Genomic DNA, 27,230 nt, shown 5'->3' on the forward strand with positions numbered 1-27,230 from the left:
TTAGGAATCAGCTCACACCTGGCCTGGCACCATCACCACCTCATTTAATTGATCCTCACTTCACAGTCCTCAGGCCCAACCCGGCTGCCCTGCTTGCCTTTATTGCACACAAGACTAAGGCCTGCCAGGGGCTGGTTCCTCTTGCAAGTTGAGTCTTCGGGGTCTTCCTGCTCCACCCCTACTGAGGCAGCACCTGGGGGACCTCAGCCGCCCAAGCCCACCCCTCTGGGGGCTGGTACCCTAGACTGCTCTGGTGTGCCCTCTAGCCGCACCTTCCTACTGGCACCTGGCCGTGATCTCCTGGATTAGAGACCCGCCCGTCCTGGGCAATCACGCTCCATAGGAAGGGTCCTTGTTGGGGTTCTGGCGCCCCTATCCGTCAGGGGGTGGCGTTGGCCTGGCCACCCGCCTGGACTGCCTGGTACACGCTGAGGAGTGACGAGAGGGTGCCCAGGAGGCCCACCAGCCACTGGGGGAAGCGGCCGGCCCACAGGACACCCGGGGGCAGCCAGTGCACTGCGTTGGCCAGGTCCGCCAGGTTGCTCAGGAGGGTCAGTACCTCCGAGCAGATCTGGGTCTCCACGGTCCTCCTCTTGCCCCGGGTCAGCCGGCTGTGGGAGCAAAGGGCAAGGAGTGCTGGGGAGGGCGGAGGACCAGCAGGCTGCGACCATCACATCCGCCAGAGGGAGCCCACAGTGGGAACCAGAGTCTCAGGTCCTCGGGCGGGAGGGAGGGGGGAAAGGGGAGGGGTGAGCAGCTTCCGGGCCTGTGCCGGGCAACTGCTTTACCCTGCATTCCTTCCCAGGATGAGACAGTGACTGACCTTGGTCCTCAGGACAGACTCCACCTTGGATCATCCTCCCAGACATCCTCCCATCCGGCCCAGCCGTGAAGGCTCAGCCCTGGAGTCCCAGCTCTGCCACTTCCTGCCTAGGGGACCCCAGCTAGCCTCAGTTTCCCCATCTGTAAAAGGGCTTCCATCCCCTGGGGCGCCGCAGCGGTGCCCCGGTACCTAGCACACATCAGCCCCCCACCCCCACCCAAGAGCCTGCATGCGTGGGGTAGGGCAGTGACTCTGAGCACTTCCTTGACTGGGCAGACCCGCTGGGGACCAGCTTGCTGGAAGAAGTCTTCTAGGGGAACCGTGGACGACGTACCTGGTGAAGGCTTCCGGGGGGTTCCTCAGCCTGTGTCTCAGCTTCAGGACCATCCACAGAGACCTGCAACACCACACAGGATGGGGTGGGAGCAGCTGAGTAGGGGGTCACCAGGTAAATGGGGTCCAGATGGGTGCAAAGCCTGTCCACTGCCTTCCTACACAGACACCCTGGACACTGGCTGGGCCTGTCTGAAGGCAATCTAGACAACCTTCTGGGTCCCCAGGGCTGGATCTGCAGGCTGGGGAAGCAGCCACCAGATGGGCGTCCTCCAGTGCTCCCTCCAGCCTTTGCTCCCTGCAGCCTGGGCAGGTGACTCTCCGGCACCCTGGGGTCTTAGGGACCATGTTGTTCAGTCGCTCAGTCGTGTCCAACTCTTTGTGACCCCATGGACTGCAGCCCACCAGGCTTTTCTGTCCTTCAACAGCTCCTGGAGTTTGCTCAAACCTGTGTCCATTGAGTCATGATGAGCACACACCAAATGCTCCCCAGCCCCCATACCCTTGCTCACACCAAATACAGAGAAACGATGGGAAAACTAGCTGCTCTAAAATGAATGGAGGACTTCCCTGCTGGTCCAGTGGTTAAGACTCTGCCTGCCAATGCAGGGGACTCGGGTTCAATTCCTGTTCCGGGAAGACTGCACGTGAGGGGCAGCCCAGCCCATGAGCCAACTACTGAGCCCACATGCTGCAACCACTGAAGCCTTTCTAGCACCTAAAGCCCTTTCTCCACAAAAGCCGCTGCAGTGAGAGGCCCGACCACTGCAACTAGAGAGCAGCCCCCGCACAGCAACGAAGACCCAGTGCAGCCATAAATAAGTGAAATTTTACATAGATAAAAAGCACCCTGCTGCTGCTGCTGCTGCTAAGTCGCTTCAGTCGTGTCCGACTCTGTGCGACCCCACAGATGGCAGCCCACCAGGCTCCCCCGTCTCTGGGATTCTCCAGGCAAGAACATGAGTGGGTTGCCATTTCTTCTCCAATGCATGAAAGTGAAAAGTGAAAGTGAAGTCGCTCAGTCGTGTCTGACTCTTTGCGACCTCATGGACTGCAGCCCACTAGGCTCCTCCATCCATGGGATTTTCCAGACAAGAGTACTGGAGTGGAGTGCCATCGCCTTCTCCAAAAAGCACCCTAAAAGGTATTTAATACAAAATAACATGAATGGAAGAACAAGCAGAGCATATTCACCCTAAAAATAGGATTTTTAGGGCAGTGGAAATACTTCAGTGGTGGATACATGTTATCATACGTTTGTCCAAACTCAAAGTGCAACACAGAGTGTGAACCCTGATGTAAACCATGGACGTGGGATGATTATGCCATGTCAACGTCGGTTCATGGACTAACAAATGTCGGGCCGTGGTGCCATATGGATGGTGGGGAAGTCTGTATGTGTGTGGCGGGTACGTGGGAAAACTCTGCTTCCAGTTCAGTTTTGCTGTGAACCTAAAACTGTTCTAAAAAATAGTCTATTTAAAAGAAAAAAAATTAAGGGAAACAAGGCAGCCCTGAAAGCAGGAACGGGAAGTCTCTCAGGGCCGCAGGTCACAGGGCAGCCTCAGAAGAGGCTGTGGCCTCAGAGCACCCGGAGCCCAGCCTGGGCACCCTGAGCACACGGGGTGTGGGCAATGCTGATGGAAAGACAGGGCCAGCTCCATAACAGCCGCCGAGACTGTGAAGGGAGCTGACGTCGAAACGGAGCTGTGTCCCTAAACCAGGAGAGCAGAAACAAGTGGAAACATGTCAGCACGGCATCCGAAACAAAGGCTGTTGGGACTGATACATGTGTGCTGCTGCTGCTGCTGCTTAGTCGCTTGGTCGTGTCCGACTCTTTGCGACCCCGTGGACTGTAGCCCACCAGGCTCCTCTGTCCATGGAATTCTCCAGGCAAGAATACTGGAGTGGGTTGCCATTCTCTCCTCCAGGGGATCTTCCCGACCCAGGGATCAAACCCGAATCTCCTTCTTGGCAGGTGGATTCCTTACCACTGAGCCACCTAGGAAGCCCACTACTATGTATAAAGTAGATAACTAATGAGAACCTACTGTATAGCTAAGGAACGCACTGCTCTGTGGTAGCCTAAATGGGAAGGAAATCCAAAACAGAGGGGGTCCATGTATACATACAGCTAATTCACTTTGCGATACAGCAGACACTAATACAACATTTTAAAGCAACTAAACTAAAAAAATGTTTCGTTTTGCTTTTTAAATCAAAGACTGGGGAAAATCACCAAAGTATAAAGAGAGAGGGTCTCTGGGTTGGATAGTGGATGACTTGAATCTTTGTCAACAAAGGTCTGTCTAGTCAAGGCTATGGTTTTTCCAGTGGTCACGTATGGATGTGAGAGTTGGACTATAAAGAAAGCTGAGCACCGAAGAATTGATGCTTTTTGAACTGTGGTGTTGGAGAAGACTCTTGAGAGCCCCTTGGACTGCAAGGAGATCCAACCAGTCCATTCTAAAGGAGATCAGTCCTGGGTGTTCATTGGAAGGACTGATGTTGAAGCTGAAACTCCAATACTTTGGCCACTTGATGCAAAGAGCTGACTCATTTGAAAAGACCCTGATGCTGGGAAGGATTGAGGGCAGGAGGAGAAGGGGACGACAGAGGATGAGATGGCTGGAAGGCATCACAGACTCAATGGACACGGGTTTGGGTAAACTCTGGGAGTTGGTGATGGACAGGGAGGCCTGGCATGCTGCGGTTCATGGGGTCGCAAAGAGTCGGACACGACTGAGCGACTAAACTGAACTGAACTGAATCTTCCACTTTGGAGTCTGCTCACTTTCCAGACCATCTACAGTAAACATATCACTAGGGTGAGGGGGAGACAAGGACTACTGGATATCAGTGTACGCCCAGGGACAAGGGACAGCAGATGAGGGCACTGGCCCCTCAACCTCGAGGTTAGGGGCTGCCCCACATCCCTTCAGGGATCTAAGAGACCTTTGCCCCCAGGAAACAGCACTGGAGGTCCTGCTTTGCCCATGCTTTCTGGGCCAGGGGGCTCTGAACAAACCCATTCAGCAAATTGGCAGAGGGGAAGAAACCATTAAAGTTTTAGAGACCTTATGGTTTGTGGAAGCACAGAGCCAGTCTGGAAACTCCTGGCTGCTCCGTCTGAGGTTTGCTGATGACAATGCAAACAAGACCCAGGGACCCGGGGAAAGGCAGCCACGCCAGCCACTTCTGTCCATGCCCCCCAAGTTATTTTCTTCTTCCTGGGTCTGGTAGGCATAGTCATGGGCCCCCCACCCCCAGAGATTCCTACATCCTAATCCCCAGGCTTATGATGTGAGTGTGTTCCCTTCCACAGCAAAAACGGCTTTGCAGGCCTTCCCTGGTGGTGCAGTGGATAAGAGTCCACCTGGCAATGCATGAGACACAGGTTCAATCCCTGGTCTGGGACGATCCCACATGCCTCAGAGCAACTAAGCCCATGCACCACAACTACTCAAGCTCTCACACCTAGAGCCCAGGCTCTGCAACAAGAGAAGCCACCGCACCTCAGAAGAGAAGCCGGCACACGGCAACAACAAGGAGCCTCTGCTCGCCACAACTAGAGAAAGCCCGAGCACAGCAACGAAGACCCCGCACAGCCAAAAATAAATGAATAATTTTTTTCAAAAAGGAATTTGCAGGTGTTATTGAGTTAAGGGTGTGGACATCAGAGATGATCTGGGGGTGGGTGTCATCACAGGGGTCCTCAAAGGAGGGAGGAGGAGGCTCAGAGTCAGAGAAGGAGTTGTGACAAGAGACGCAGAAGCTGGAGTGACGGACATGTTTCAAAGATGGAGGGAGGGGCTGCGAGCCGAGGGATGCGGGCGCCTCTAGCAGCTGGAGGGCTTCGCAGGTGGTGCCAGTGGTAAAAGAACCTGCCTGCCAATGCAGATGTAAGAGATGCAGGTTTGATCCCTGGGTCAGGAAGATCCCCTGGAGGAAGCAGGGCACAGCAACCCAGGCTTCTTTCGTGGAGAATGCCATGGACAGAGGAGCCTGGCGGGCTACAGTCCATAGAGTCACACAGAGTTGGACACAACTGAAGTGACTTAGCACACACACACACGCACACTAGAAGCTGGGAAGGCCGAAAACAGACTCCCTCGGAGCCCCTAGGAAGAACATAGGCCTGCCCACGCTTGGATGTTAGCCCACTGAGAGCCATTTTGGACTTCTAACCTCCGAAACTGTTAAGATGATCAATCTGTGTTGCTTAAAGCTGCCAGAGTTGGACACGACTGAGCAACTGAATGGAGAGCTGCCAAGTTTGTGGGAATCCATTTCAGCAGCTGCAGGGGATGGATACAGTGAGGGATGACAAGAGGGGGAAAGGCAGGAGAGGCCAAGACAGTCCCACCCCCGCCCCCCAGCCCCCCAGTCCACCTGCCCACCCACCCAGGCGATGTCAGGGGCTCCCTTCCAGTCTCCTGATGGGCAGCAATGCTGCTTACCTAGCAACCCCCAGGAGCAGGGAGAGGCCCCAGAGGGTGGTGCTCAGTGTCCACCACCGGGCAGAGTCCACGTGGAGGATTTTGGCGTCGGCGGCCCAGGCGACATGTTCACAGGGGTAATAGAGCTGGTCGGCCAGGTTGCTCAGGATAGACACACAGCGGACAAACACATCCTCCTCCTGCAGGAATGGAAGAGTGGGGGCTGGGCCTGCGGTGGGTGGGACCCACAGCAGGACCCACCCACTGTCCATTTCAGGGGCTCGGGCCATACCAGGGGGCAGTCACAGGGCAAGGTCCAGGCCAGGCAGGTTGGCTCATGGCTGGCACTGTGGGAGAAAGGCCTGATTTCTCAGTGTGGTCACCTCTGCTCAGTAGAGCGGCTGGTCTCAACTCCACCGTGCTGTGGGATCCCTGCATGTGTGTGCAAGCTGCTGCAGTCGTGTCCTCTTTGCGACCCCATGGACGTAGCCCAACAGGCTCCTCAGTCTATGGGATTTCCCGGGCAAGAATACTGCACTGGGTTGCCATTTCCTTCTCAAGGGGCCCCTCCTGACCCAGGGATCAAACAGATGTCTCCTGAGTCTCCTGCATTGGCAGGAAGATTCTTTACCACTGCACCACCTGGGGCACCTCAGGGGATGCCTGGGGAGCTTCAAAAACCCCCACTCAGCCCCCAGCCCCAGGGGTGCTGCCGCACCAAGGCTGAGGTGGGCCCTGGCACCAGTAATTAAGTTCCCGGATGATTCCTGTGGAGGACAACCTGGGATGCCCTGCATCAGGGCATTCCTAGTTCCTGGGTATGAGTCTCAGGCTCAGGACCCTGAGGGGGGCAGGGGAGGGAGCCCCGCAGAGAACCCTCTCCAGGCAGAGCGGCTGGCTGGCCTGCTGGGTTGCCACACACCCAGTGCCAGCTCGAGCAGGCACAATGCTCACTACAAGGCTTGGATCACCTCCCCCAGATCAGACAGGGGTGAGCACCCGGCAAGGCAAGGCCGGTTGAGGCTGTAGGAGCCTCTTCCCTGGGCCCCAGGGGCCCCCTCCAGGCCTCCAAGTTGGCCTGGTCCCTGGCCAAGTCCTTCACTTCCCTGCCTGTAACCGTGTCACCCTCGCTGCCCGCCGTGCCCTTCCCCTCCTCTCTGTCTTCCCTGTTTAGCCCTCTCCTTCCTGGTAGCCGGCTGTGGTCCTGCCTCCCTCTGGATGCTGAACCCCACTCCAGCCTCCCCATCCCATCTGGGACCTTCTGGGGTGTCCTTCATCCCTCTGTGAGGATGGGGCTCACTCCACCAATGTTTTCTGAGAAGCTGCAAGACCTGGGGCCCTATGCTGGGGAAGAGGTAGGAGCAGAGGGCACTCAACCAAAGAGGGTTCTTGTTCTGGCTAAGGGATATATGAGATGCAGAGAGCCCTCCCCCTCACCTAGGGACTCAGGGGAGTCTTCACAGAAGAGATGGTTGGGGAGACAGTGCAGGGAACATGCCCTCATCAAAGAAGCTGGAGAGATGGGTGTCAACACAGGAGGAAGGCCTAGGCAAACCCTTGAGACTGGGGATAATCAGGCCATGGGCACTGGGGCAGGATGAGGGGGGCATCTGAGCAAGTGAGTTTGGGAGGAGACCTCTGGAGGGTGGGGGGAGGGCAGGGCAGCCCAGGAAGGGGGCATAACTCAGCCCATCCCCTGGTAGAGCAAGATCACATTCCCTGCTGCCCCCTCCCCAGGTGAGGAGCATCGCTCTAGACCCACTGGTGACATGAGGTTCTGTTGTATCTGCAAGATCTTATAAATAATCTACATGTCCAACAGGGGACCAGTTCAGTAAGTCACCATCCGGCTATACATGTGTACCCTGAGGCCCTAAAGAAGGAAGGAGCTTCTTTTGGTTTTTGGTTTTTGCCAAGGCACATGGCTTGAGGGAATGTTAGTTCCTCAAATGGGGATTATACTCAGGCCCTCTGCAGTGAAGGGGCTTCTCAGGTGGTGCAGTGGTAAAGAATCTGCCTGCCAATGCAGGAGATGCAAAAGATGCAGATTAGATCCCTGGGCTGGGAAGATCCCCTGTAGGAGGAAATGGCAACCCACTCCAGTATTCTTGCCTGGAGAATCCCACGGACAGAGAAGCCTGGAGGGCTACAGTCCATGGGGGTCGCAAAGAGTTAGACACGACTGAGGGCGCACTCTTTCGCGGCAGTGAAAGTGCTGAGTCCTAACTGCTGGACCACCAGGGAATTCCCAGGAGGACTGATATGGAATGACCTTCAAGTTGCACTGTTCCATGAAAAAAGCAAGTGGCAGAAGAATGTAAATGTCATGTAACTATTGATGTAAGCAAAGCACAGGTGCAGGAAGTCTCATGAAGGAAACACAAGATGCCGAGAGCAGTGGCTGCCTCTGAGGAGGAAAACTGGTGACCCAAGGGTCAGGAAGAAGACTTCTTAATTACATAGTCTTTGGGAATGAGCTAATTTGTTTAACTGAAACTGAAACGAGAACGTCTGATTGTCTCAAAAAAAAAGTAAAATTGAAAAAATAATAAACAGCCCATATTGTTGCCTTTGTAAAGGCCAGTCCATAAGATGCCAACTTCCCAGGGTCCGCACCCCCTCCCTGGAGCCCCACACACCCCCGTTACCTCTGCCCCCAGGCCGTACTGCTTAGTGTAGACAAACATGGCTGCATCATCAAAGAGTCGCAGGACGACCCTGCAGTGGCTGAGCTGGGAGGACAGTGCCAACAGGCGCGTCCCCACTTCTGACCTGGCAGGACATTGTTCCACCAGGACCCCGCCCACCAGCTGGCAGCAGTAACCCAGCGTTCGGATCTGCGGGAAACCAGAAGCAGTCAGTAGGACTGAGCCGATCACCCCTGACCTGGCCTCAGGCCTCGGGGGATCAAACAGGAGGAGGACTCTCAATCAAACTCCCAACAGAAAGTTGAAAGGTACTTGTAGGTGGGATACATGGAGACACACGACATCATTGTGCAAAAGGCTCTGGGAGACTGGATTGACAGGTATACACTATTGATACTATGTGTAAAACAGACAACTGGGTGTGTTAGTCGCTCAGTCATGTCTGACTCTTAGAGACTCCATGGACTGCAGCCTGCCAGGCTCCTCTGTCCATGAGGATTCTCCAGGCAAGAATACTGGAGTGGAATGCCATTCCCTTCTGCACAGGATCTTCCCAACCTAGGGATTGAATCTCGATCTCCCACATTACAGACAGATTCTTTACCATCTGAGCCACTAGGGAAGCCCAAAACAGATAACTAATGAGAACCTACTGCATAGCTCAGGGAACTCTAGTCAGTTCCTGAATGGTGACCTGAATGAGAAGGAAGTCCCGGATGGAGGAGATATATGTATATGGATGGCTGATTCATTCTGCTGTATGGAAGAAACTAACACAACATTGTAAAGCAACCATATACTCCAATAAAAATCAATTTTTAAAAGAAAAGGCACTGTGGAGACTCAGGGCATGCCGGCTCATGTCACTGAGTGGCACAGTCTTTGGAGACACGTGATGGGGACGAGAAAAAGAAACCCGCATATCTTACCTCCTGGATCCTTTCTCCCAGCAGGCAGGAAGGCTATTTGCATCTACCTGGCTGGACCAAAGTCCGTGGCTGGGTTGTGGCTTAGGAAGGTGAGCAGGCCTCAACCCAGTGAACAAAAGGATAATTTGTTTGCATTACTTTAGTGAGAAGGAACCCAGTGGTGATTCCGGAATCAGTGGGTGATCTGGAGCATGGTGAACAGGGTCTGCTTCCCCACTCTTACATCTTTATTTCATCTGCTTTTCACAAGTTGCTTTTTCCTGTTGTTTTATATATTATTTTTACTTGTAATGCCTTTTTGCATCCTTTGTAATGGCAAAAACACTGCATTTTAAGTCCAGCTTTTTTGTTGTTGTTTAGTTGCCAAGTCGTCTCCGACTCTTTCGCAAACCCATGGACAGTAGCCCACCAGACTCCTCTGTCCATGGGATTTCCCAGGCAACAATACTGGAGTGGGGTGCCATTTCCTTCTCCAGGGGATTTAGAACCTGAATACTCAATCAGAGAGGATTTGCCTAGAACCTAAATGCCCAGCCACTGGTACATTCCCTGGTACAACTGGAATGCCTACCTGTAAGAAGTTGATTGGGACAAGCTCAGAGTCCGACCTCAGCGGCCTGGAAGGAACAATCTAAATGCCCAATCTGAGTCGAGCGGAAGCTCAGAACCTAAACATCTAGCCACAGGGAAAGCAGTGCAAAATCTTATATCCCCATATTAGATTTCGACAACCGAGGAACTAACTACAGTGGCTTAGTCTGATCCTAAATGTCCCAACATGGGTTTGTTTGGCCTGGGAATGTCTGGCCAGGCCGAACTGGCCAGAGCAACCTAAGTGCCCAACTCCAGGGGATTTAGTCAGAACCCAAATGTCCAGCCTTAAAGGGAGCCCTGCCACATCCCAAATCCTTATACAACGTTGTCTGGGACCAACTTCAGTGGTCCGGCTGGATTCAAATGTACAAACGTGAGGATCTGGCTGGTTCTGTAAATTTCCAGTCGTTTGGGGCGGCGGGAAGAACCTACATGTCCACCGCTAGGGGACAGGGCATCTGTCCTGGGGGGAATCCTGAGTGACCCCGCTCCCTCTCTGGCCTCAATGTCCCGGTCTCTGGGTTTTGGCCGGACTCCAGGACCTCTGGCCTCGCTCCACCCCAGCCTCACCAGGCGATCGCGACCCCTATAAGACTCCAGCGCCGACGCCAGATCGCTCAGGGCCACCATAGCGACTCCACCGTGACGACACCGTGAGGTAAGTTCGCCGCGTCAGGGGGCGGGCCTGGCGCAGTGGGCTGCGTTCCTGGGAGCTTTCTGCGCAGGCGCTGGCACGACCCTTTGTCCGGGACTCCGCCCTTTGTCTGCTTCTGGGAGCAAAGCAGTTTGCAGCTTTGGGACTTCTACTTGTGGTTTCTCCCGGCCCTGTGCACCTAGATGGACGGTCTGAGCTCGCTACCCATGTTTTCAAAGTTAACCAGTTACACACACGCACACATAAAGATTCCAAGCAAAAGCACCAACCTGTTTGCTGTGGTCCAAGAAGAAAGTTTTCTAATTTTTCTGCTTCACCCTTTCTGCGTTGTCGTCTTGTCTTTAGAGAGCATGGTTTGCTGTTATGTCCTGTAAGGCAGTTTTAAAAAGTCAAGGAAACTTTGGGGAATTCCCTGGTAGCCTAGTGGTTGGGACGCTCTGCTTGGACTACAGGGGGCGCGAGTTCCATCCGTGTTTCCGCGTGCCTGCGTGCTCAGTCGTCCGACTCTGCGGACCCCATGGACTTTAGCCCGCCAGGCTCCTCTCTCCGTGGGATTTTCCTGGCAAGAATACTGGAGTGGGTTGCCATGCCCTCTTCCAGGGGATCTTCCCAATCCAGGGGTCAAACCCGCATCTCCTGCATCTCTTGCATTGGGAGGCGGATTCTTTACCACTGAGCTACCTGGGAAGCCCAAGTTCCTGCACGCGTGCATGAATAAACTAGTCTCCTTTAAAAAAAAAGAAAAAGAAATGCATGGAACCGGTCTAGAAGATTAGACAAGAATCTGATAACTGGAATATCCCCAGAGGATAACTGGGTGGCTGATGTTGACTGAAATAAAAACGCACACCATGAGAGCTGTGAGTTTTTGTTTTATTGTGGGGTTTACTGAGGGCTATAATAGAAGAGGTCTCAGGAAGAGTTGAGTGGAAGGTCTGCACGTGTGTGATTTTGGAGATTATGTGTAATCAAGCATCCCAGTGGAAAGTTGTTTCTGGTCACAAAGAGCAAATACTGCAGTTAATGATTTTAGTGCTTTTCTAAGTGTGGGAAGATGGACAAGAATCCAGACTCATAAAATTTTTTTCCTGAAAATATCTTCACTCTCTGAAGGCCTGTCCTGTCAATTTTCCCAGAGCAGAGAGCCGCTCCTTTCTGATCCTCCACGTGGAACTCTTTCCAGGGGGTGTTAAAGGTCAGTGACTGCAGTGGCCAATGACTCAATCCTTGTGGAGCCAGATGGCCAGCCATTAGTCATCACTGGGAGGAGATTGAATGTTCACCTTTGTACTGTTTTGTAGTCTTTGAATTTTGTGCCATCTGCATGGACTAGCCGGAAAAAAAAAATCAAAGACACTATTTTTTGTTTGACTTAGTATGAATAGAATGCTAGATTTCTATTTTATATTCAAAACTTTGATATAGTTCCATGTATTTTGGCATCTACTATTACTGCTAAAAGTCTAGAAAGTTTATTATCTTAGTGATTTAAAAAAATTTTTTGAAAGAGGCTTGAAACTTCTAATCCAATTCTGAGAATATAAAAAAATACTATGTTGTAAAAAAATCAAAGCACAGGGAATTAACATGTGATACACTATTATTAACTAATACACAGATTTTGTTCAAATTTCACAGAATTGTGTGTTAGTGTGCATTTGTTTTCATACCTTATTCAAGATTCCACATTATATTTAGTTCCATTGAGCAGCTTCAGCTGCATGCAACAAATTCTGGTAAATTCTTTTTCATTTTATTCTATCACAAATATTTTCTAATTTTCCTTGTTATGGCTTTTTAGATTCACCCATCATTTAAAATTGGACATTTAATTTCCAAATACATACCCACTCCAGTATTCTTGGGCTTCCCTTGTGGCTCACCTGGTGAAGAATCCACCTGCAATGCGGGAGACCTGGGTTCGATCCCTGGGTTGGGAAGATGCCCTGGAGAAGGGAACAGCTACCCTCTCCAGTATTCTGGCCTGGAGAATTCCACGGACTGTATAGTCTGTGGGGTCGCAAAGAGTCAGACACGACTGAGCGACTTTCAGCCTCACTCATATAGCAAAAAGTTCACCATTTTAAGATGTCCAATTCTGTGGCATTTAGTACATTCACGTGTCATACAGACGTCCCACCTTGATAGTTTTCAAATGTTTTCATCACCCTCAAAAGAACCTTGTGACTCTTTCATGCAGTCACACTATTCCTCCTCCCCCAGTCTCTAGCAACCACCATCTGCTGTCTGTGTCTACTGATTTACCTATTCTGGACATTTCTTATACATAGAATCATGTAACATGTGAACATTTGGGTCTGGCTTCTTTCACTGACCCTGTTTTTTAAGTTCTCCACATTGTGCATGTCTCAATAGTACTTAATTCCTTTCGTGGCTGAATAATATTCCGTGCTCTGGCTACATCATATTTTTATCTGCTCATTGGTTGGTGGACACTTGGGTTGTTTCTACCTCTTTTTGTTTGTTTTTTTTGCTACACTGGGTCTTTGTTGCTGCTCGAGGCCTTTCTCTAGTTGCAACAAGCAGGGGCTACTCTCTAGTTGCAGTGCAAGGGCTCCTCACTGCAGCGGCCTCTCTTGTTTCAGAGCACCAGTTAGAACTGTAGCACACCGCTCAGTAGTTGCGGCTCACGGGCTTTGTTGCCCCTGAGCGTGTTGCCCTTCGGAAACTTCCTGGACCAGGGATCGAACCCGTGTCCTTGGCATTGGCAGGCGTTTTCCTAAACACTGGACCTCCAGGGAAGCCTCGTTTCCACCTTTTGACTCTTGTGAACAGTGCTGCTGTGAACATGGTCTACGTGTACTTGTTCTAGTCCCTGCTTTCAGTTCCTACCTAGGACTAGAATTGCCGGGCCGTTCTACTATGTTTGACTTTTTAAAAAAATGTTTGTTTATTTGGCTGTGCCAGGTCTTAATTGTGGCACGCAAACTCTTAGTTGCAGCATGTGAGATATAGTTCCCTGACAAAGGATCGAACTTGGGCCCCCTGCATTGGGAATGCAGAGTCTTAGCCACTGGACCACCAGGGAAGTCCCCATGTTTGACTTGATGAGGAACCATTAGACCATTTTTCACAATGGCTGCACCATTTTACATTCCCACCCACAATGCACAAGGGTTCCAATTTCTCCACATTCTTGCCAACACTTGCACTATTCATTTTAATAATACATTTTATTTAACCCAACATGCAAAAATATTGTCATGCCAGCTTGGGATCCGTCCAGACTAATGTACACACATTATACCCCCTAATCCTCTCACCTCCATTCTTTTCTCATAGTTCATCAGCTTTCTTTGTCCTCTTCTTAGTCAATTCAGGAAATTCCTCTACATACATTCCTCCTTTGCAAGATTGCATCTGCTCTCCTATTTTTCCCAAGGCTAAAATAATAAATAAGGCTCAAGGAAAGATAAGCTGGCTTACCAGTAAGGAGACACCCAAGAGCTCATCTCCTGCTGACTCTGAAGTGGTATCTCACTGTGGTTTTGTTTTGCATCACTAATGATGCTGACTGGTTTCCTTTTTTAAGAAACAAATACATTTCCTCTTGATTTAGACACATATTACTCATCCAGCCTGATTCACTCATATCCAACCATGTTGCCTTTGTCCTGTTCCTTGAAGTTCCAGCCCACACCAACCTCAGGACTTTTGCACATGCTGTTGGCTCTGCCTGGAAGGCTCTCCTTCCAGATACTCGTCTGGCTCCCTCCCACACTTCCTTTTCAGATATACTCAACTGTCATTCTCCTCTGGGACCACACACACATACCCCTAGGCACTTCCTCAGAGAAGGCAATGGCACCCCACTCCAGTACTCTTGCCTGGAAAATCCCATGGATGGAGGAGCCTGGTAGGCTGCAGTCCATGGGGTCACTAAAAGTTGGCCACCACTGAGCGACTTCACTTTCACTTTTCACTTTCATGCATTGGAGAAGGAAATGGCAACCCACTCCAGTGTTCTTGCCTGGAGAATCCCAGAGATGGGGGAGCCTGATGGGCTTCCGTCTATGGGGTCGCACAGAGTCGGACATGACTGACGTGACTTAGCAGCAGCAGTAGCAGGCACTTCCTGCCCGCTTTTCTTGCTACCTTATTTTCCTTTTTAGCTTGTAACAGTACTTAACATGACTGTGTATGTTACTTCTTCTTTTTCTTTCTTTAATATGGCTGCGCCAGGTGTTAGTTGCGACACGTGGGATCTTCAATCTTCACTGCAGGATGCGGGATTTTTAGTTGCAGCAGGTGGGACCTAGTTCTCTGACCAGGAATCAAACCGGAGTCCCCTTCATTGACAGCATGGAGTTTTAGCCACTGGACCAACAGAGAAGTCCCTATGTTGCTTCTTAACCTGTGTGTGCATGCTCAGTCACTCAGTCATGTACAATTCTTTAAGACCCCATGGACTGTAGCCCGCCAGGCTCCTCTGTCCACGGGATTCTCCAGGCAAGAATACTGGAGCAGGTTGCCATGCCTTCCTCCAGGGGATCTTCCTGACCCAGGGATCGAACCCACATCTCTTATTTCTCCTGCACTGGCAGGAGGATTCTTTACCACTAGCACCACCTGGGAAGCCCCCGACATCCTGCAACTAAAAAAAAAAATCCCACATGCCTCATCGAAGATCAAAGATCCTACAACTAAGACCCAGAGCAGGCAAATATATAAATATTTAAACACACACACATACATACATACATACTGCAGGAAAATCGAAGCCAAGCCCAAGGCCTACAAAGGGAAGGAGACCTTGGGCTGCAGAGTGGCCAGATCCCTTCTCCTGAGCCTGTACTGTCCCCATGGTCCTTGTAAGAGCACACCACATTTCTCTGACGCCTACTGTGTGCCGAGCCCTGTTTTAGGCACCAAAGAGACAGCAGTGAGCCTGGCAGGCAGCCCAGCCCTCCCAGTGTCCATCACCGTCTGCTTAGGGCTCAGCTTGACCTTTGGGAAAGCGACAGGAGCTGGCGTGGCATTCACGGCTGGCCTTGTGGTTGCTAGGAGCTGGCCTGGAGCTCACTTGCAGTCGGGCGCTGGTGTTCTCCTGCTGGACACAGATAATTTCACAGGATGCCTACATCAGACGAGGCCACTCTGTGACCATGGTGGAACAAGACAAAACAAGCCCGCTCCATCATGCTGTCTGAACACAGACAAAACATGAGAACTGTCTAAATCATTACAGCAACCAAATGTGTCCCAGCTAATCTGAAGGACTCCGAGTCTTTGCCAACTGCCACTTTTTTTCTTTAAAAAACTATTTTATTATTTATTTGGTTGCCTTGGGTTTTAGATCCTGCACTCAGGATCTTTCATTGTGGAATGCAGGCTTAGGTGCCTTGCAGCATGTGGGATCTTAGTTCCCTGACCAGGGATTGAAACTGCGTCCCCTGCTTTGGAAGGCAGACTCTTAACCACTGGACAACCAGGGAAGTCCCCAATCACTGCTTTCAAGTTGCTTCATTCCTTAGACTTTGTGATCAAGATTATTCAGTTCCTCCATAAGAGCGTTACTTCTCCCCATTGCTTTAAGACAGCATACAGAACCTACCCACTCCTGCATCCTCCTTTCCCAGGCAGGCAGAGAAAATGTATTTTTGCATCAAAATGGGCTTCCCCAGTGGCTCAGCTGTAAAGAATCCGTCTGCCAATGCAGGAGATGCAGGTTGGCTCCTGAGTCAGGAAGATAAACTGAAGGAGGAAATGGCAACCCACTCCAGTATTCTTGCCTGGGAAATCCCATGGACAGAGGAGCCTGGTGGGCTACAGTCCATGGGGTCGCAAAGAGACAGACACAACTGAGCGACTGAGCACGCACACACGGCTGGACCAGAGCCCTCAGCAGGACCCTGGGGTGGGGACCAAGTGATGGAACCTCACCCCAGTGGGCAAAACAACACTTTGCTTACATTTAGTGAAAAGGAATTCATTCCGTATATAAGTCCTGGAGCTTGAATTCAAAGTACGGGAAGGACAGACCATACATACACAAACACACATGCAGACAAAACTGTATTATAAACATAAAACCGAACCATACACCAGATGTTAGTTGTTGCAGACCCTAGAAGAAATGATAGTGAGGTGATGCCAAACAGGTGTGGGCTAAGGCTACAGGAATAACCATGGTGCCAAAGAAATGCATCAAAAACTGCTATGTTATTCAACTCACACAATGCTATATGTCAACTATATTGGAAGAGAGAAAGAGGAGTGAGGAAGGAAGGGGGCTGGAGAAAAGAAGGGAGGGAGGAAGAAAGAAAAAGAAAGGATGGAAGGAAGCTGTCATTCAGTAGGTGATCTGGGGCAGCGTGAAAGAGTCACCGCCCTTACATTTTTATTTCATCTGTGTTTTTTTTTTAAGAAATTGCTTTTTCCTTTAAGTTTTTTTGTATTGTGGTAAAATATACTTCAAACTGACCATTTTAATCATCTTTATGTGTTCAGTGGCATTAAGTGCACTCAGTCTGTTGTATAACCATCCCCACCATCCACCTCCAGAACTTTTTCTTCTCCCCAAACTGAAACTCTGTCCACATGAAACATCAGTTTCCCATTCCCCACCCCATTCCGAGGGGTTTTTTGAATATATTATTTATATTTGTCCGGACATTAAAAAAAAAAAAAGAAAAAGAAGTCGATAGGACTTCCCTGGCAATTCAGTGGTTAAGACACTGTGCTCCCAATGCAGAGAGCATGGGTTTAATTGCTGGTCTGATGCTGGGAAAGATTGAGGGCAGGAGGAAAAGGGGGCGACAGAGGATGAGATGGTTGGATGGCACCATCGACTAAATGGACATGAGTTTGAACAAACTCTGGGAGATGGTCAAGGACAGGGAAGCCTGGTGTGCTGCAGTCCATGGGGTCGCAAAGAGTCAGACATGACTGACTGACTGAAGAACAAACTGGGAACTAAGATCCCATATGCCATGCTGCACAACCAATAAATAAATAAATAAAAAGAAAGTCCAATTTCCAACCAGTAAAAGCATCCAACACACAGCAAAGTCCCCACGTATTGAAACTTCCCTGGAAGCACCGAAGACAAAGCCCAGATCCATGACATGCATTGTACCCATTGCTGCAAATAACAAGCCCTGTGTGGTTCAAATACATGTGTGTTCCTGGTGGTCTTGGGGCTGAAGGTGGGAAGCACAGATGTCTTTAAGGCTACACTGGACGTCTGTGAGCCCTGGAGTGGCATTAAGAGATATGGTGACTCAGAGAGTTTGGCCCATCCTGTGCAGACAAGTGTTAGAAAGCTGATGAGAAATAAAACCTGGGGAAATGGTGATAATACAATCAGGTGGCCTCTGGCATCAAATCTTCCCCCACTGAAGTGGCTACCATCTCCAGCCCCATTTTCCAGATGACAAAACTGAGTCTTTGAGAAGTCAAGTCACGGGCCAGGCTCCCTCAAGCTCTCAGGGGGCAGGATCCTCTGTTCTTGCTCCTGATTTTCCTCCTGGTTGCCCCCAAAGTTGCTGGGGGACCCTTGTGACAGCATCGTCCCAGGCAGCTTATTGGGTCACAATGCGCAGGGCCAGACCACACTTGGATAAATCCCCAGATGGAACATCTGAGCATCCTCTGGGAGACTAGGGACTGAGGGAGTCTTGAGGGTCATGCCCACACCAAGTGCATCTTCTAAGACTCACTAGCTCCCATGCCGCACCTCGAGGTAGGTGCACTCTCTTCAACCCTGATCAGGAAACAAAATGAAGCTCACAGGAGCCCAGTTAATTATTCCAAGGTGACCCGGCTAGTCATTTCAGTCATCAGATTTTCCCACAAACTATTTGAAAGCTTCTCGATCTTCAACTATTTTAGGTGGTAAAATGATCAGGAAAAAAAAAACCACTGTGGTTTTGTTTTAAAAAAAACAACACTTCATGTGTGTTTTCTGAAGAGATTGATGTGAACCAATAGCTGTGGGCTGAAGCAGTCTGGGAGGGCTTCCTGAAGGAGGTGATGCTGAGTGAGCCAGGGGTGTTGGTGGTATCCAAGGATCTGGTCTCTGAGGGGCAGAGACAGGTGAGGGAGAGAGCTCTGAGAAAAAGCCAGAAACTCTAAGTGGGGTGCTGAGAGTCCGGAGCTAAAGGTCAGAGAAATGAGTAAGAGGTGTGTAAAATGCAGACAGCTGGAAGACAGAAAGAACAGTCAGGGCCTGGGAAAACTGCTGAGGGCAGGAAGACCAGTGAGGAGAGGGGTATGGCAGAGATGGGACAGAGATTGGAAGAGACAGAAGTGGGTTCCCAGGCATGAAGGAGGGGAGGGCCATGGTCTTCACAACTGACTGACAGTGAAGAGAGTAGGTTCCAGTAGCAAACTCTCAAATGCAGTAGTTAATTCTGCAGCTCTTCCTATGTCTCTGCAGCAGCCGCAGGGCCTTTGTACCTGCTGTTTCTTCTGCCCGGAATGTTATTCAGTTCAGTTCAGTTCAATCACTCAGTCGTGTCCGACTCTTTGCAACCCCATGAATCGCAGCACGCCAGGCCTCCCTGTCCATCACCAAGTCCCAGAGTTCACCCAGACTCACGTCCATCGAGTCAGTGATGCCATCCAGCCATCTCATCCTCTGTTGTCCCCTTCTCCTCCTGCCCCCAATCCCTCCCAGCATCAGTCTTTTCCAATGAGTTAACTCTTCACATGAGGTGGCCAAAGTACTGGAGTTTCAGCTTTAGCATCATTCCTTCCAAAGAACACCCAGGGCTGATCTCCTTCAGAATGGACTGGTTGGATCTCCTTGCAATCCAAGGGACTCTCAAGAGTCTTCTCCAACACCACAGCTCAAAAGTATCAATTCTTCGGCACTCAGCTTTCTTCACAGTCCAACTCTCGCATCCATACATGACCACAGGAAAAACCATAGCCTTGACTAGATGAACCTTTGTTGGCAAAGTAATGTCTCTGCTTTTCAATATGCTGTCTAGGTTGATCATAACCTTCCTTCCAAGGAGTAAATGTCTTTTAATTTCATGGCTGCAGTCACCATCTGCAGTGATTTTGGAGCCCCAAAAAATAAAGTCTGACACTGTTTCCACTGTTTCCCCACATATTTCCCATGAAGTGATGGGACCACATGGCATGATCTTCGTTTCCTGAATGTTGAGCTTTAAGCCAACTTTTTCACTCTCCTCTTTCACTTTCATCAAGAGGCTTTTTAGTTCCTCTTCACTTTCTGCCATAAGGGTGGTATCATCTGCATATCTGAGGTTATTGATATTTCTCCTGGCAATCTTGATTCCAGCTTATGCTTCTTCCAGCCCAGGATTTCTCATGATGTACTCTGCATATAAGTTAAATAAGCACGGTGACAATATACAGCCTTGACATACTCCTTTTCCTATTTGGAACAAGTCTGTTGTTCCATGTCCAGTTCTAACTGTTGCTTCCTGACCTGCATACAGATTTCTCAAGAGGCAGGTCAGGTGGTCTGGTATTCCCATCTCTTTCAGAATTTTCCACAGTTTATTGTGATCCACACAGTCAAAGGCTTTGGCATAATCAATAAAGCAGAAATAGATGTTTTTCTGGAACTCTCTTGCTTTTTCCATGATCCAGCAGATGTTGGCAATTTGATCTCTGGTTCCCCTGCCTTTTCTAAAACCAGCTTGAACATCAGGAAGTTCACAGTTCACATATTGTTGAAGCCTCGCTTGGAGAATTTTGAGCATTACTTTACTAGCGTGTGAGATGAGTGCAACTGTTCGGTAGTTTAAGCATTCTTTGGCATTGCCTTTCTTTGGGATTGGAATGAAAACTGACCTTTTCCAGTCCTGTGGCCACTGCTGAGTTTTCCAAATTTGCTGGCATATTGAGTGCAGCACTTTCACAGCATCATCTTTCAGGATTTGGAATAGCTCAACTGGAATCCCATCAGCTCCACTAGCTTTGTTCGTAGTGATGCCCACTTGACTTCACACTCCAGGATGTCTGGCTCTAGGTGAGTGATCACAGCATCGTGATTATCTGGGTCGTGAAGATCTTTTTTGTACAGTTCTTCTGTGTATTCTTGCCATCTCTTCTTAATATCTTCTGCTTCTGTTAGGTCCATACCATTTCTGTCCTTTATCGAGCCCATCTTTGCATGAAATGTTCCCTTGGTATCTCTTATTTTCTTGAAGAGATCTCTAGTCTTTCCCATTCTGTTGTTTTCCTCTATTTCTTTTACCCACCCCAAATACCCAAATGCCCCACTGCCCCTCTTTCCAGGTCTTTGCTCAACTATCATCTTAGTGATGCCTCCCTGACTTATTTTAAAATTTATTTATTTATTTATTTATGACTGCACTGGTTCCTCGTTGCTGTATGTGGGCTTTCTCTAACTGTGGCAAGCAGGGAGCTACTCTTCACTGTGTGTGTTTCTCAGTGCCCTGGCTTCTCTTGTGGTGCATGGGCTCCTAGGGTGTGGGCTTTGGTAGTTGTGGCTCCCACGGGCTTAATTGATCTGCAGCATATGGAATCTTCCCAGACCAGGGATCGAACCCATGTTTCCTGCAATGGCAGGTGGATTCTTATCCACTGCACCACCAAGGAATGCCTTTGCTGACTATATAAAACAACAAGGCTTCTAGCCCAAACCCTATCCTTTACACCATGTGACTTTTCCCCCCCAAGGCACTTAACCACCTTGTAACTTACTCTGCAATTGATGTGATTACATTTATTCATTATTGAATGTTCCACAATACAATACATCTCCACAAAGATAAGGCTCTAGGTCTGTTGATGAACCCCCTCTAGAACCGTGCCTGGCACACTCTAAATGCCAAATAAGTGATTATTTCTATCTCTACTTTCCCTGCGGGCAGGCAAACAGGGCTACACCTGTTTCTTTTAGGCGGGGGTGAGGGCTGCACCACAGGGCTTGCGGGATCTCAGTTCCCGGATCAGGGTTGAACCCTGGTCCCTGGAAGTGAAAGCTAGGAGTCCTGACCACTGGACAGCCAGTAAAATCCTTAAACCTGTTACTTGATGTCTCCAACCCCGAGCCCACTGTGGGACCTGCTCATTCCTGTCTCCGCCTCCTCACAGGTGGCACCTCCCCCCGCTATGGCCGCGGGAGCCCTCCTGCCGTGCCCAGTGTCCCGGCTGGACTTCCTCAAGGCCTCGCACTTCGCGCTGGGGCCGGACCCGCGGCTGCACGCGGACGCCAAGCAGTCCACATCGCACCGGGACTTTCCCGCCTACTCGAGCGCTATCCGTGGGCCGCTGTGCCCGCCGCCGCCCTGCGCATCCCTCTTCCAAAAGGATGCGCGCTGGGCGGGCCAGGAGCGCCTGTCGGAGACGCGCTGCGCCTATGAGCCCCCGCCACCTATGCTGTTGAGGGAGCAGGAGCGGGAACTGGCGCGGGAGCGCACACTCGCCATGCAAGCCAGTCACCTGCACGTGCACGCGGAAGCGCGCGCACGCACCGGCCTCTCCACCGCGCGCGGCGACTACGGCTGGCCAGAGCCGCCGGAGCGCGCTCGCGAACAGATCCGCGGGGCGCGCCTCATCTTCGACCGCGACTCGCTGCCGTCGGGCGACCCAGACAAGCTGCGCATCCCGTCCACCACGTACCGGGAGTTCTTCCCGCTCCACGACCTTTGCCTAAAGCCCCGCGAGCCTGCCTGCCGCCTCTGTGAGTGCGCGCCGCGGCGCCCTAGGCAATTTCACCGACACACTTATTCTCGCGGCGAACAGGGATTCTGCTCCTCGCCCCCAGTGGACACTTGGCAGTGTCTGATGATCGTCTTTTTGTCTTTACGACGGGAAGGAGAGAATACTACTGTCAGGGAGTTGATGGAAGCCAGGGATGCTACTAAACATCTTACCACGCATAGGGGAGCTCCCCACAGTAAAGAATTTTCCAGATGTTGGCTTCCCTGGTGGCTCAGTTGGTTAAGAATCTGCCTGCCAATCCAGGAGACGCCGGTTCGATCCCTGGGTCAGAAAGATACCCCAGAGAAGGGAATTGCAACCCACTCCTGCATTCTTGCCTGGAAAACCCTATGGACAGAGGAGCCTGGAGGGCTACTGTCCATGGAGTCGCAAAGAGTGGAACACAACCGAGCGATTAACACTTGCGATTAACACTTTCGCGTCAAATGTCAACAGCACAGAGGCTGAGAAACCCTGGAACCTCCTTGAGCCTCAGTTTCTGCATCCACAGAATGGGCACATCTCCCGAAGCTCTCCAGGGTGCTTTGCTGTGGGCAGAGTCATGAAGCTGGTTTGGGGTTAAACAAATATGCTAAGTGTCCTCCATCTCTACCACCCAGCCCTGACACCTCAGTAGTTGTGTAACTCTAAGGGAGACAACCTCTTCCAGCCTCAGTTTACTCATCTGCAAAGTGGGTGTGACAACCAGTTTTATAGTTACTGGTGAAGCCAAAAGAGCCCCGAGTGCTGGACGTGCCTGCCAGATAGCAACAAAGGGTCGTTGTCATTTGTATGATTTTTCCAATTCTGTGACTCAGGAACATATAGCTTGTGCGATCTCAGCTCCTGACCAGAGACTGAACCTGGGTCACAGCAGTGACAACCTGGAATCCTAACCACTAGGCCATCAGGGAACTCCCTTGTTGTCATTTTAAATATATATAGCTGTACTGGGTCTTAGTTTTGGCCCGCGGGATCTTTGATCTTCATTGTGGCATGGGGGGTCTAGTTCCCTGACCAGAGATCAAACGAACCCAGGCCCCCTGCATTGGGAGTCACCCCATGGACTGTAGCCCACCAGGCTCCTGTCTCCATGGGATTCTCCAGGCAAGAATACTGGAGTGGTTCTTCAGGGGATCAGCCCAGAGATCCAACCTGCTTCACCTGCGGCTCCTGCATTGCAGGTGGACTGTCTACCACTGAACCACCAGGGAAGCCCGTGAAAGTTCCTACTTCTTATTATTTTTGATGTTTTCCAGATAGGCCTTTGGCTAAGCTAGTCTGGACTGGCCACCTGCCCTTCCCAGGTGAGGAATAGAATCCCAGTGGTCCTGAAGCTGCCAAGAATTGATCCCATTCTCTCTCCTCTTGCTCATCCTCAGGTGGGCCCAATCCCCTCCAGTGGGAGCACAAGAGACAGGATGACAGCACCTCCTACCAGAGACAGTTCCAGGCCCTGCCAGGCCCACCTGCCTTGCCGTGTAAGAGGGTAAATTGAGACCGGGCTGGTGCTGCGGGTGGGGGTCAGGCGGAGGAGCAGCGAGGGGGGCTGGGTGGTCTTGCCCTCCCCACTCCTGTCCACCCACAGGCCTCCTCCAGCATAGAACTGGGAGACTTCAAGATTGGCTACAGGCCCATGTGCACAGAGCAGAAACAAGCCTACGGGCCTCCGGATCTGCCCCCGGACAGGTACAAAGGAACCATGGCCTTTTCTATCAAGACAGGGTGACGTGGGGTGGGTCACCTAAGTCTCTAGGGCCAACACTGTGCCCTTGAAGTCTCCATCACCCACAGGCAAGGCCCACTATTGTGCCAGATCACTCACAATTAGCACCCCACAGCTTGGCTATTGGGGAGCTTGTCCCTCCCTCCCTTTTCCTGGGAGTTGTAAGGGCCCAGATCAGATGGATCCACCTCCTGCTTCCCATCCCCTTGCCTGCAGGTATGACAAGGCCCAGGCCTCAGCCCACATCCACTGTGTGAACATCCGTCCTGGGGATGGCCTCTTCCACGACAGGACCACCAAGGGGGAACACTTCTATGCCCGGGAGCCAGGTGAGATCCGGCTGCCTGCCCTGCCCCCTCATTCCCACAGCAGCCACCCAGGGTTGCTCAGGACCTACTTTGCCACTGGCAGAACCTTTCCTTCTTCACCACGACCAGACTCCTGAGTCACACATCCTGGAAGGAAATGGGTGTCCCGGTCCGGGGAGCCTCACCACCTCCACACACTTCTTCTACCGTCAGGTCAGCAGGAAGGCGAAAGGCTGCAGGGCAAGTCAGGGAAACAGGCTTTCCTCTGTTTCCCAAAGTGTATAATAGCAAGTGCAAAGGCCCTGAGGTGGGAGGGAGCTGGACATGTGTATAGGGATCTCCTGGATCTATTTGCGGGATGTAGGGCGAGCCACTTAACCACTTCATACCTCAGTGGTTGTCTGTAAACTGAAATAACAGTACCAATTCCCAGCGCCATCCGTGGGACCCAAAGAAAGTGTGAGCCGTCCAAGGTCACACAGCTCCCGCTTTTGAGCTTCATCCCTGGCCTTGGGACATCCATGACGAGGGGAGCTTCCCAGATGCACTGTGGTCCTTACAGCCCCTGCGAACGAGCGAGCCAGCCAGCCGCCACGTGCCTCATGAGACATTGCAGAGTCACATAACCCTAGGGGAGCCGTCGCTGCTCGGACAGTTCTTCCAGACCTCCATGGGCACGGACTACTTACCCCCTGGGATGCCAAAGCCGCCGAAAGCGCCCAACCTCCACCTGCAGCGCAGCAACCTGCCAGAGGGCACCGGTGGTGAGCGAGGCCCCGCCCATCTTGGGAAGCCCCGCCTTACCCCTGCTACCTCTGTGGTCCCGCCCCCGGCCAATCCCACCTCGCCCACTGCCTGACTCTGGCTCCGCCTCCTGAAGGGTTAGATCTCATGCCCTGGGCCAAGATTCCCAGCTCTGACCCTGAACAACCCCATGCTCTCGTCATCGTGTCTCTCAACAACCCCCTCCATCCCTGCATGACTCCGCCCCTCTGGTATGGCTCCTCTCCTCTCCATATCCACCCTCTCAAGACTCTTGGCCCTCCTCCTCCTCTGCAACACTCTGGCTCCGCCCCTTGACCAGCTAGTGCACTCTTCCTGTCCCCCCACCAGCCCCTCACCCCGGATCTTCTGCCTTTGCCCCGCCCCTGGCCACCTCAGTCCCCCCGCCTGGCTCCCTTACCCTCCCTGCCTCCTAACGCATCCTCCTCCCCTGACAACTTCGGCGGGAACCCAGGTGTCGCCCTTGAACCCTTGTTGCATCCTTAGTCTCCTGCGTCCTTTCCCCCTGGGCTCTGCCTTTCCTCCCTCAGACCCTCAGCTCAGCCACCCCACTCAAATCTCCAGACCTAGATTTTTTAACCATGAACCAGAAGATGCTGAAGCCACATGGAATAGCTCCAGCCTCTGTGACCAAGGAGCTGCTACAGCGGGTGAGGGAGGAGAGGGTATCTCCTTAACCAGGTAACCTCTCAGATCAGAATTAGTCTCACATCTGTTCAGGGTCGGGATTCTCTGGTGACTCAGATGGTAAAGAATCTGCCTGCAAGGCAGGAGACATGGGTTGGATTCCTGGGTCGGAAAGATCCCCTGGAGGAGGGCATGGCAACCCACTCCAGTATTCTTGCCTGGAGAATTCCATGGACAGAGGAGCCTGGTGGGTTACAGTCCATGGGGTCACAAAGAGTCAGATACAAATGAGTGACTAGCACTTTCACTTCACTGCTCAGGATCACTCTAGGGTCATCCAAGGCTCAGGGGCCCATCATGGTCAGTTCATTGGCAACTGTGGTGAGCCACAGTTACATTCCAAGCTGAGGGTGAGCTCAGAAGCACCTAAATTCAACAAGGCTATGGGGTCTCTCCAGGGGTCTGCACTGGTGTCTCATGCAGCTCCTGTGTCACTCCAACCTTTTACCCACCTCTCCAGGACCCAGTCATGGGCCAAACCCGGCTGAGTCTCTCCCCACACTTTTATGTTCCCAGGGTGGCCTGGGTGGGTCAGCCACCCTCCAGGCTGCCCTGCCAGGCTCCCCCACCCTGACTCCACAGTGCAAGTATAGCCACTTGGAGCCCCCACTGGGTCAACAGCGCTTCTTCTCAACCCTAAACAAGGATGAATTTACCTTCAAGTACCAGGGCCCAGCAGTGCTAAGATGGGACGACTTCCAGGAGAGTCACTTGCCCCTGGGCTCTCTTCATCAATGGGGCTGTAGGGCTCGGAAAGTGGACCCTCGGGCCCCCCAGACCCCTATCTACCCATGCCCTAGCCAGCAATAAACAGTGCTTTGGCAACCCATGCATGTGTGCTCAGTTGTGTCTGACTCTGTGCAACCCCATGGACTGTAGCCCATCAGGCAGCTCTGTCCATGGAATTTTCCAGGCAAGAATACTGGAGTGGATTGCCATGCCCTCCTCCAGGAGATAGGGGGCTTGCGGGATGAAGGGTGGAGGTCGGGGAGAATGTACAAGAGAGAATGACTCCAGGGAGAAGCCCTTTTGCAGACTCTGGGTGTTGTCCCACTCTGGGCAGGGAGGCCATCCGAGTTTGTGCAAAGGCTTGGTGGTTGGATTCATGTAAGGAGTTTGCTGTCACAAGCTCTGAATGATGTGGGTGAATGAGGCAGTGTCATGAGGCTGAGATCACAGGCTCCTGGAACTGAGTGGACAGAGTCCAAATCCTGACTCCACCATGTCCTGAAAAGTACTCTTGGGCAGGTCATTTGACCCCTCTGAGCCTCTAGTTGCTTATCTATAAAATGGAGATAAATAATAGCTCTCTCTCATTGCGTGTGTGCCATGAGCTAAGTTGCTTCAGTCATGTATGACTTTTTGCGACCCCATAGACTATAGCCTGCCAGGCTCCTCTGTCCATGGGATTCTCTAAGCAAAAATATTGGAGTGGGTTGCCATGCCCTCCTCCAGAGGATCTTCCCAAACCAGGGATTGAACCTTTGTCTCTTATGTCTCCTGTATTGCCAGATGGGTTCTTTACCACTAGCACCACCTGGACACAATCTCTCATTAGATTGTTATAACTGAGAAATGTACACAGTAGTCAGGTTGTGGCTGGGAGTTAAGAAAGGAGAGCTTCCCTTCCAAGGA

General features: G+C 51.4%; 2 protein-coding genes and 1 non-coding gene across 15 annotated transcripts; 1 reads left to right on the top strand and 2 right to left on the bottom strand.

The window, feature by feature from the left end:
* Positions 1-24,902, bottom strand: PEX11G (peroxisomal biogenesis factor 11 gamma). 13 transcript variants are annotated; one of them, XM_059888007.1, is made up of 7 exons: positions 10,337-10,421; positions 9,744-9,789; positions 9,173-9,432; positions 8,244-8,432; positions 5,617-5,795; positions 1,158-1,220; positions 22-611 (listed from the first exon to the last, which is right to left on the bottom strand). In XM_059888007.1, the coding sequence occupies exons 4-7, from the start codon at positions 8,280-8,282 to the stop codon at positions 380-382; spliced, it is 513 nt and encodes a 170-aa protein (XP_059743990.1). In that variant the 5' UTR covers positions 8,283-8,432; positions 9,173-9,432; positions 9,744-9,789; positions 10,337-10,421; the 3' UTR covers positions 22-379. The 13 variants fall into 13 exon arrangements, with proteins under 13 accessions (NP_001180185.1, XP_059743990.1, XP_010805107.1 ...); XM_010806805.4 differs by lacking the exons at positions 9,173-9,432; positions 9,744-9,789; positions 10,337-10,421 and adding exons at positions 10,691-10,789; positions 24,815-24,902; XM_015472001.3 differs by lacking the exons at positions 9,173-9,432; positions 9,744-9,789; positions 10,337-10,421 and adding exons at positions 10,691-10,789; positions 13,869-13,956.
* TRNAG-CCC (transfer RNA glycine (anticodon CCC)) lies at positions 13,398-13,470 on the bottom strand. Its single transcript has one exon. It is a non-coding gene; the product is annotated as a tRNA-Gly (tRNA).
* On the top strand, positions 17,954-26,424 carry TEX45 (testis expressed 45). The gene is made up of 9 exons (XM_024994918.2): positions 17,954-18,126; positions 21,483-22,071; positions 23,474-23,580; positions 23,680-23,780; positions 24,034-24,146; positions 24,229-24,338; positions 24,688-24,889; positions 25,473-25,558; positions 26,178-26,424. Exons 1-9 carry the CDS (start codon positions 18,112-18,114, stop codon positions 26,403-26,405), a joined length of 1,551 nt encoding a protein of 516 aa, XP_024850686.1. The 5' UTR covers positions 17,954-18,111; the 3' UTR covers positions 26,406-26,424.
* Positions 26,425-27,230: the final 806 nt, after the last annotated feature.

Source organism: Bos taurus, chromosome 7 (assembly GCF_002263795.3).
Source record: "Bos taurus isolate L1 Dominette 01449 registration number 42190680 breed Hereford chromosome 7, ARS-UCD2.0, whole genome shotgun sequence".
NCBI classification, from domain to species: Eukaryota; Metazoa; Chordata; class Mammalia; order Artiodactyla; family Bovidae; genus Bos; species Bos taurus.

Bases quoted from the DNA above. Each gene is read 5' to 3' on its own strand.
- PEX11G (NM_001193256.1), bottom strand. From the start codon at position 10,396: ATGGTGGCCCTGAGCGATCTGGCGTCGGCGCTGGAGTCTTATAGGGGT. The intron at 1,221-5,616 runs GTAAGCAGCATT...GTGGTGTTGCAG, and splicing joins CTGCTCCTGGGGGTTGCTAG to GTCTCTGTGGATGGTCCTGA. The intron at 612-1,157 runs GTACGTCGTCCA...TTGCTCCCACAG, and splicing joins CCCCCGGAAGCCTTCACCAG to CCGGCTGACCCGGGGCAAGA.
- TEX45 (XM_024994918.2), top strand. The intron at 23,581-23,679 runs GTAAATTGAGAC...GTCCACCCACAG, and splicing joins CTGCCTTGCCGTGTAAGAGG to GCCTCCTCCAGCATAGAACT. The intron at 23,781-24,033 runs GTACAAAGGAAC...CCTTGCCTGCAG, and splicing joins CCGGATCTGCCCCCGGACAG to GTATGACAAGGCCCAGGCCT.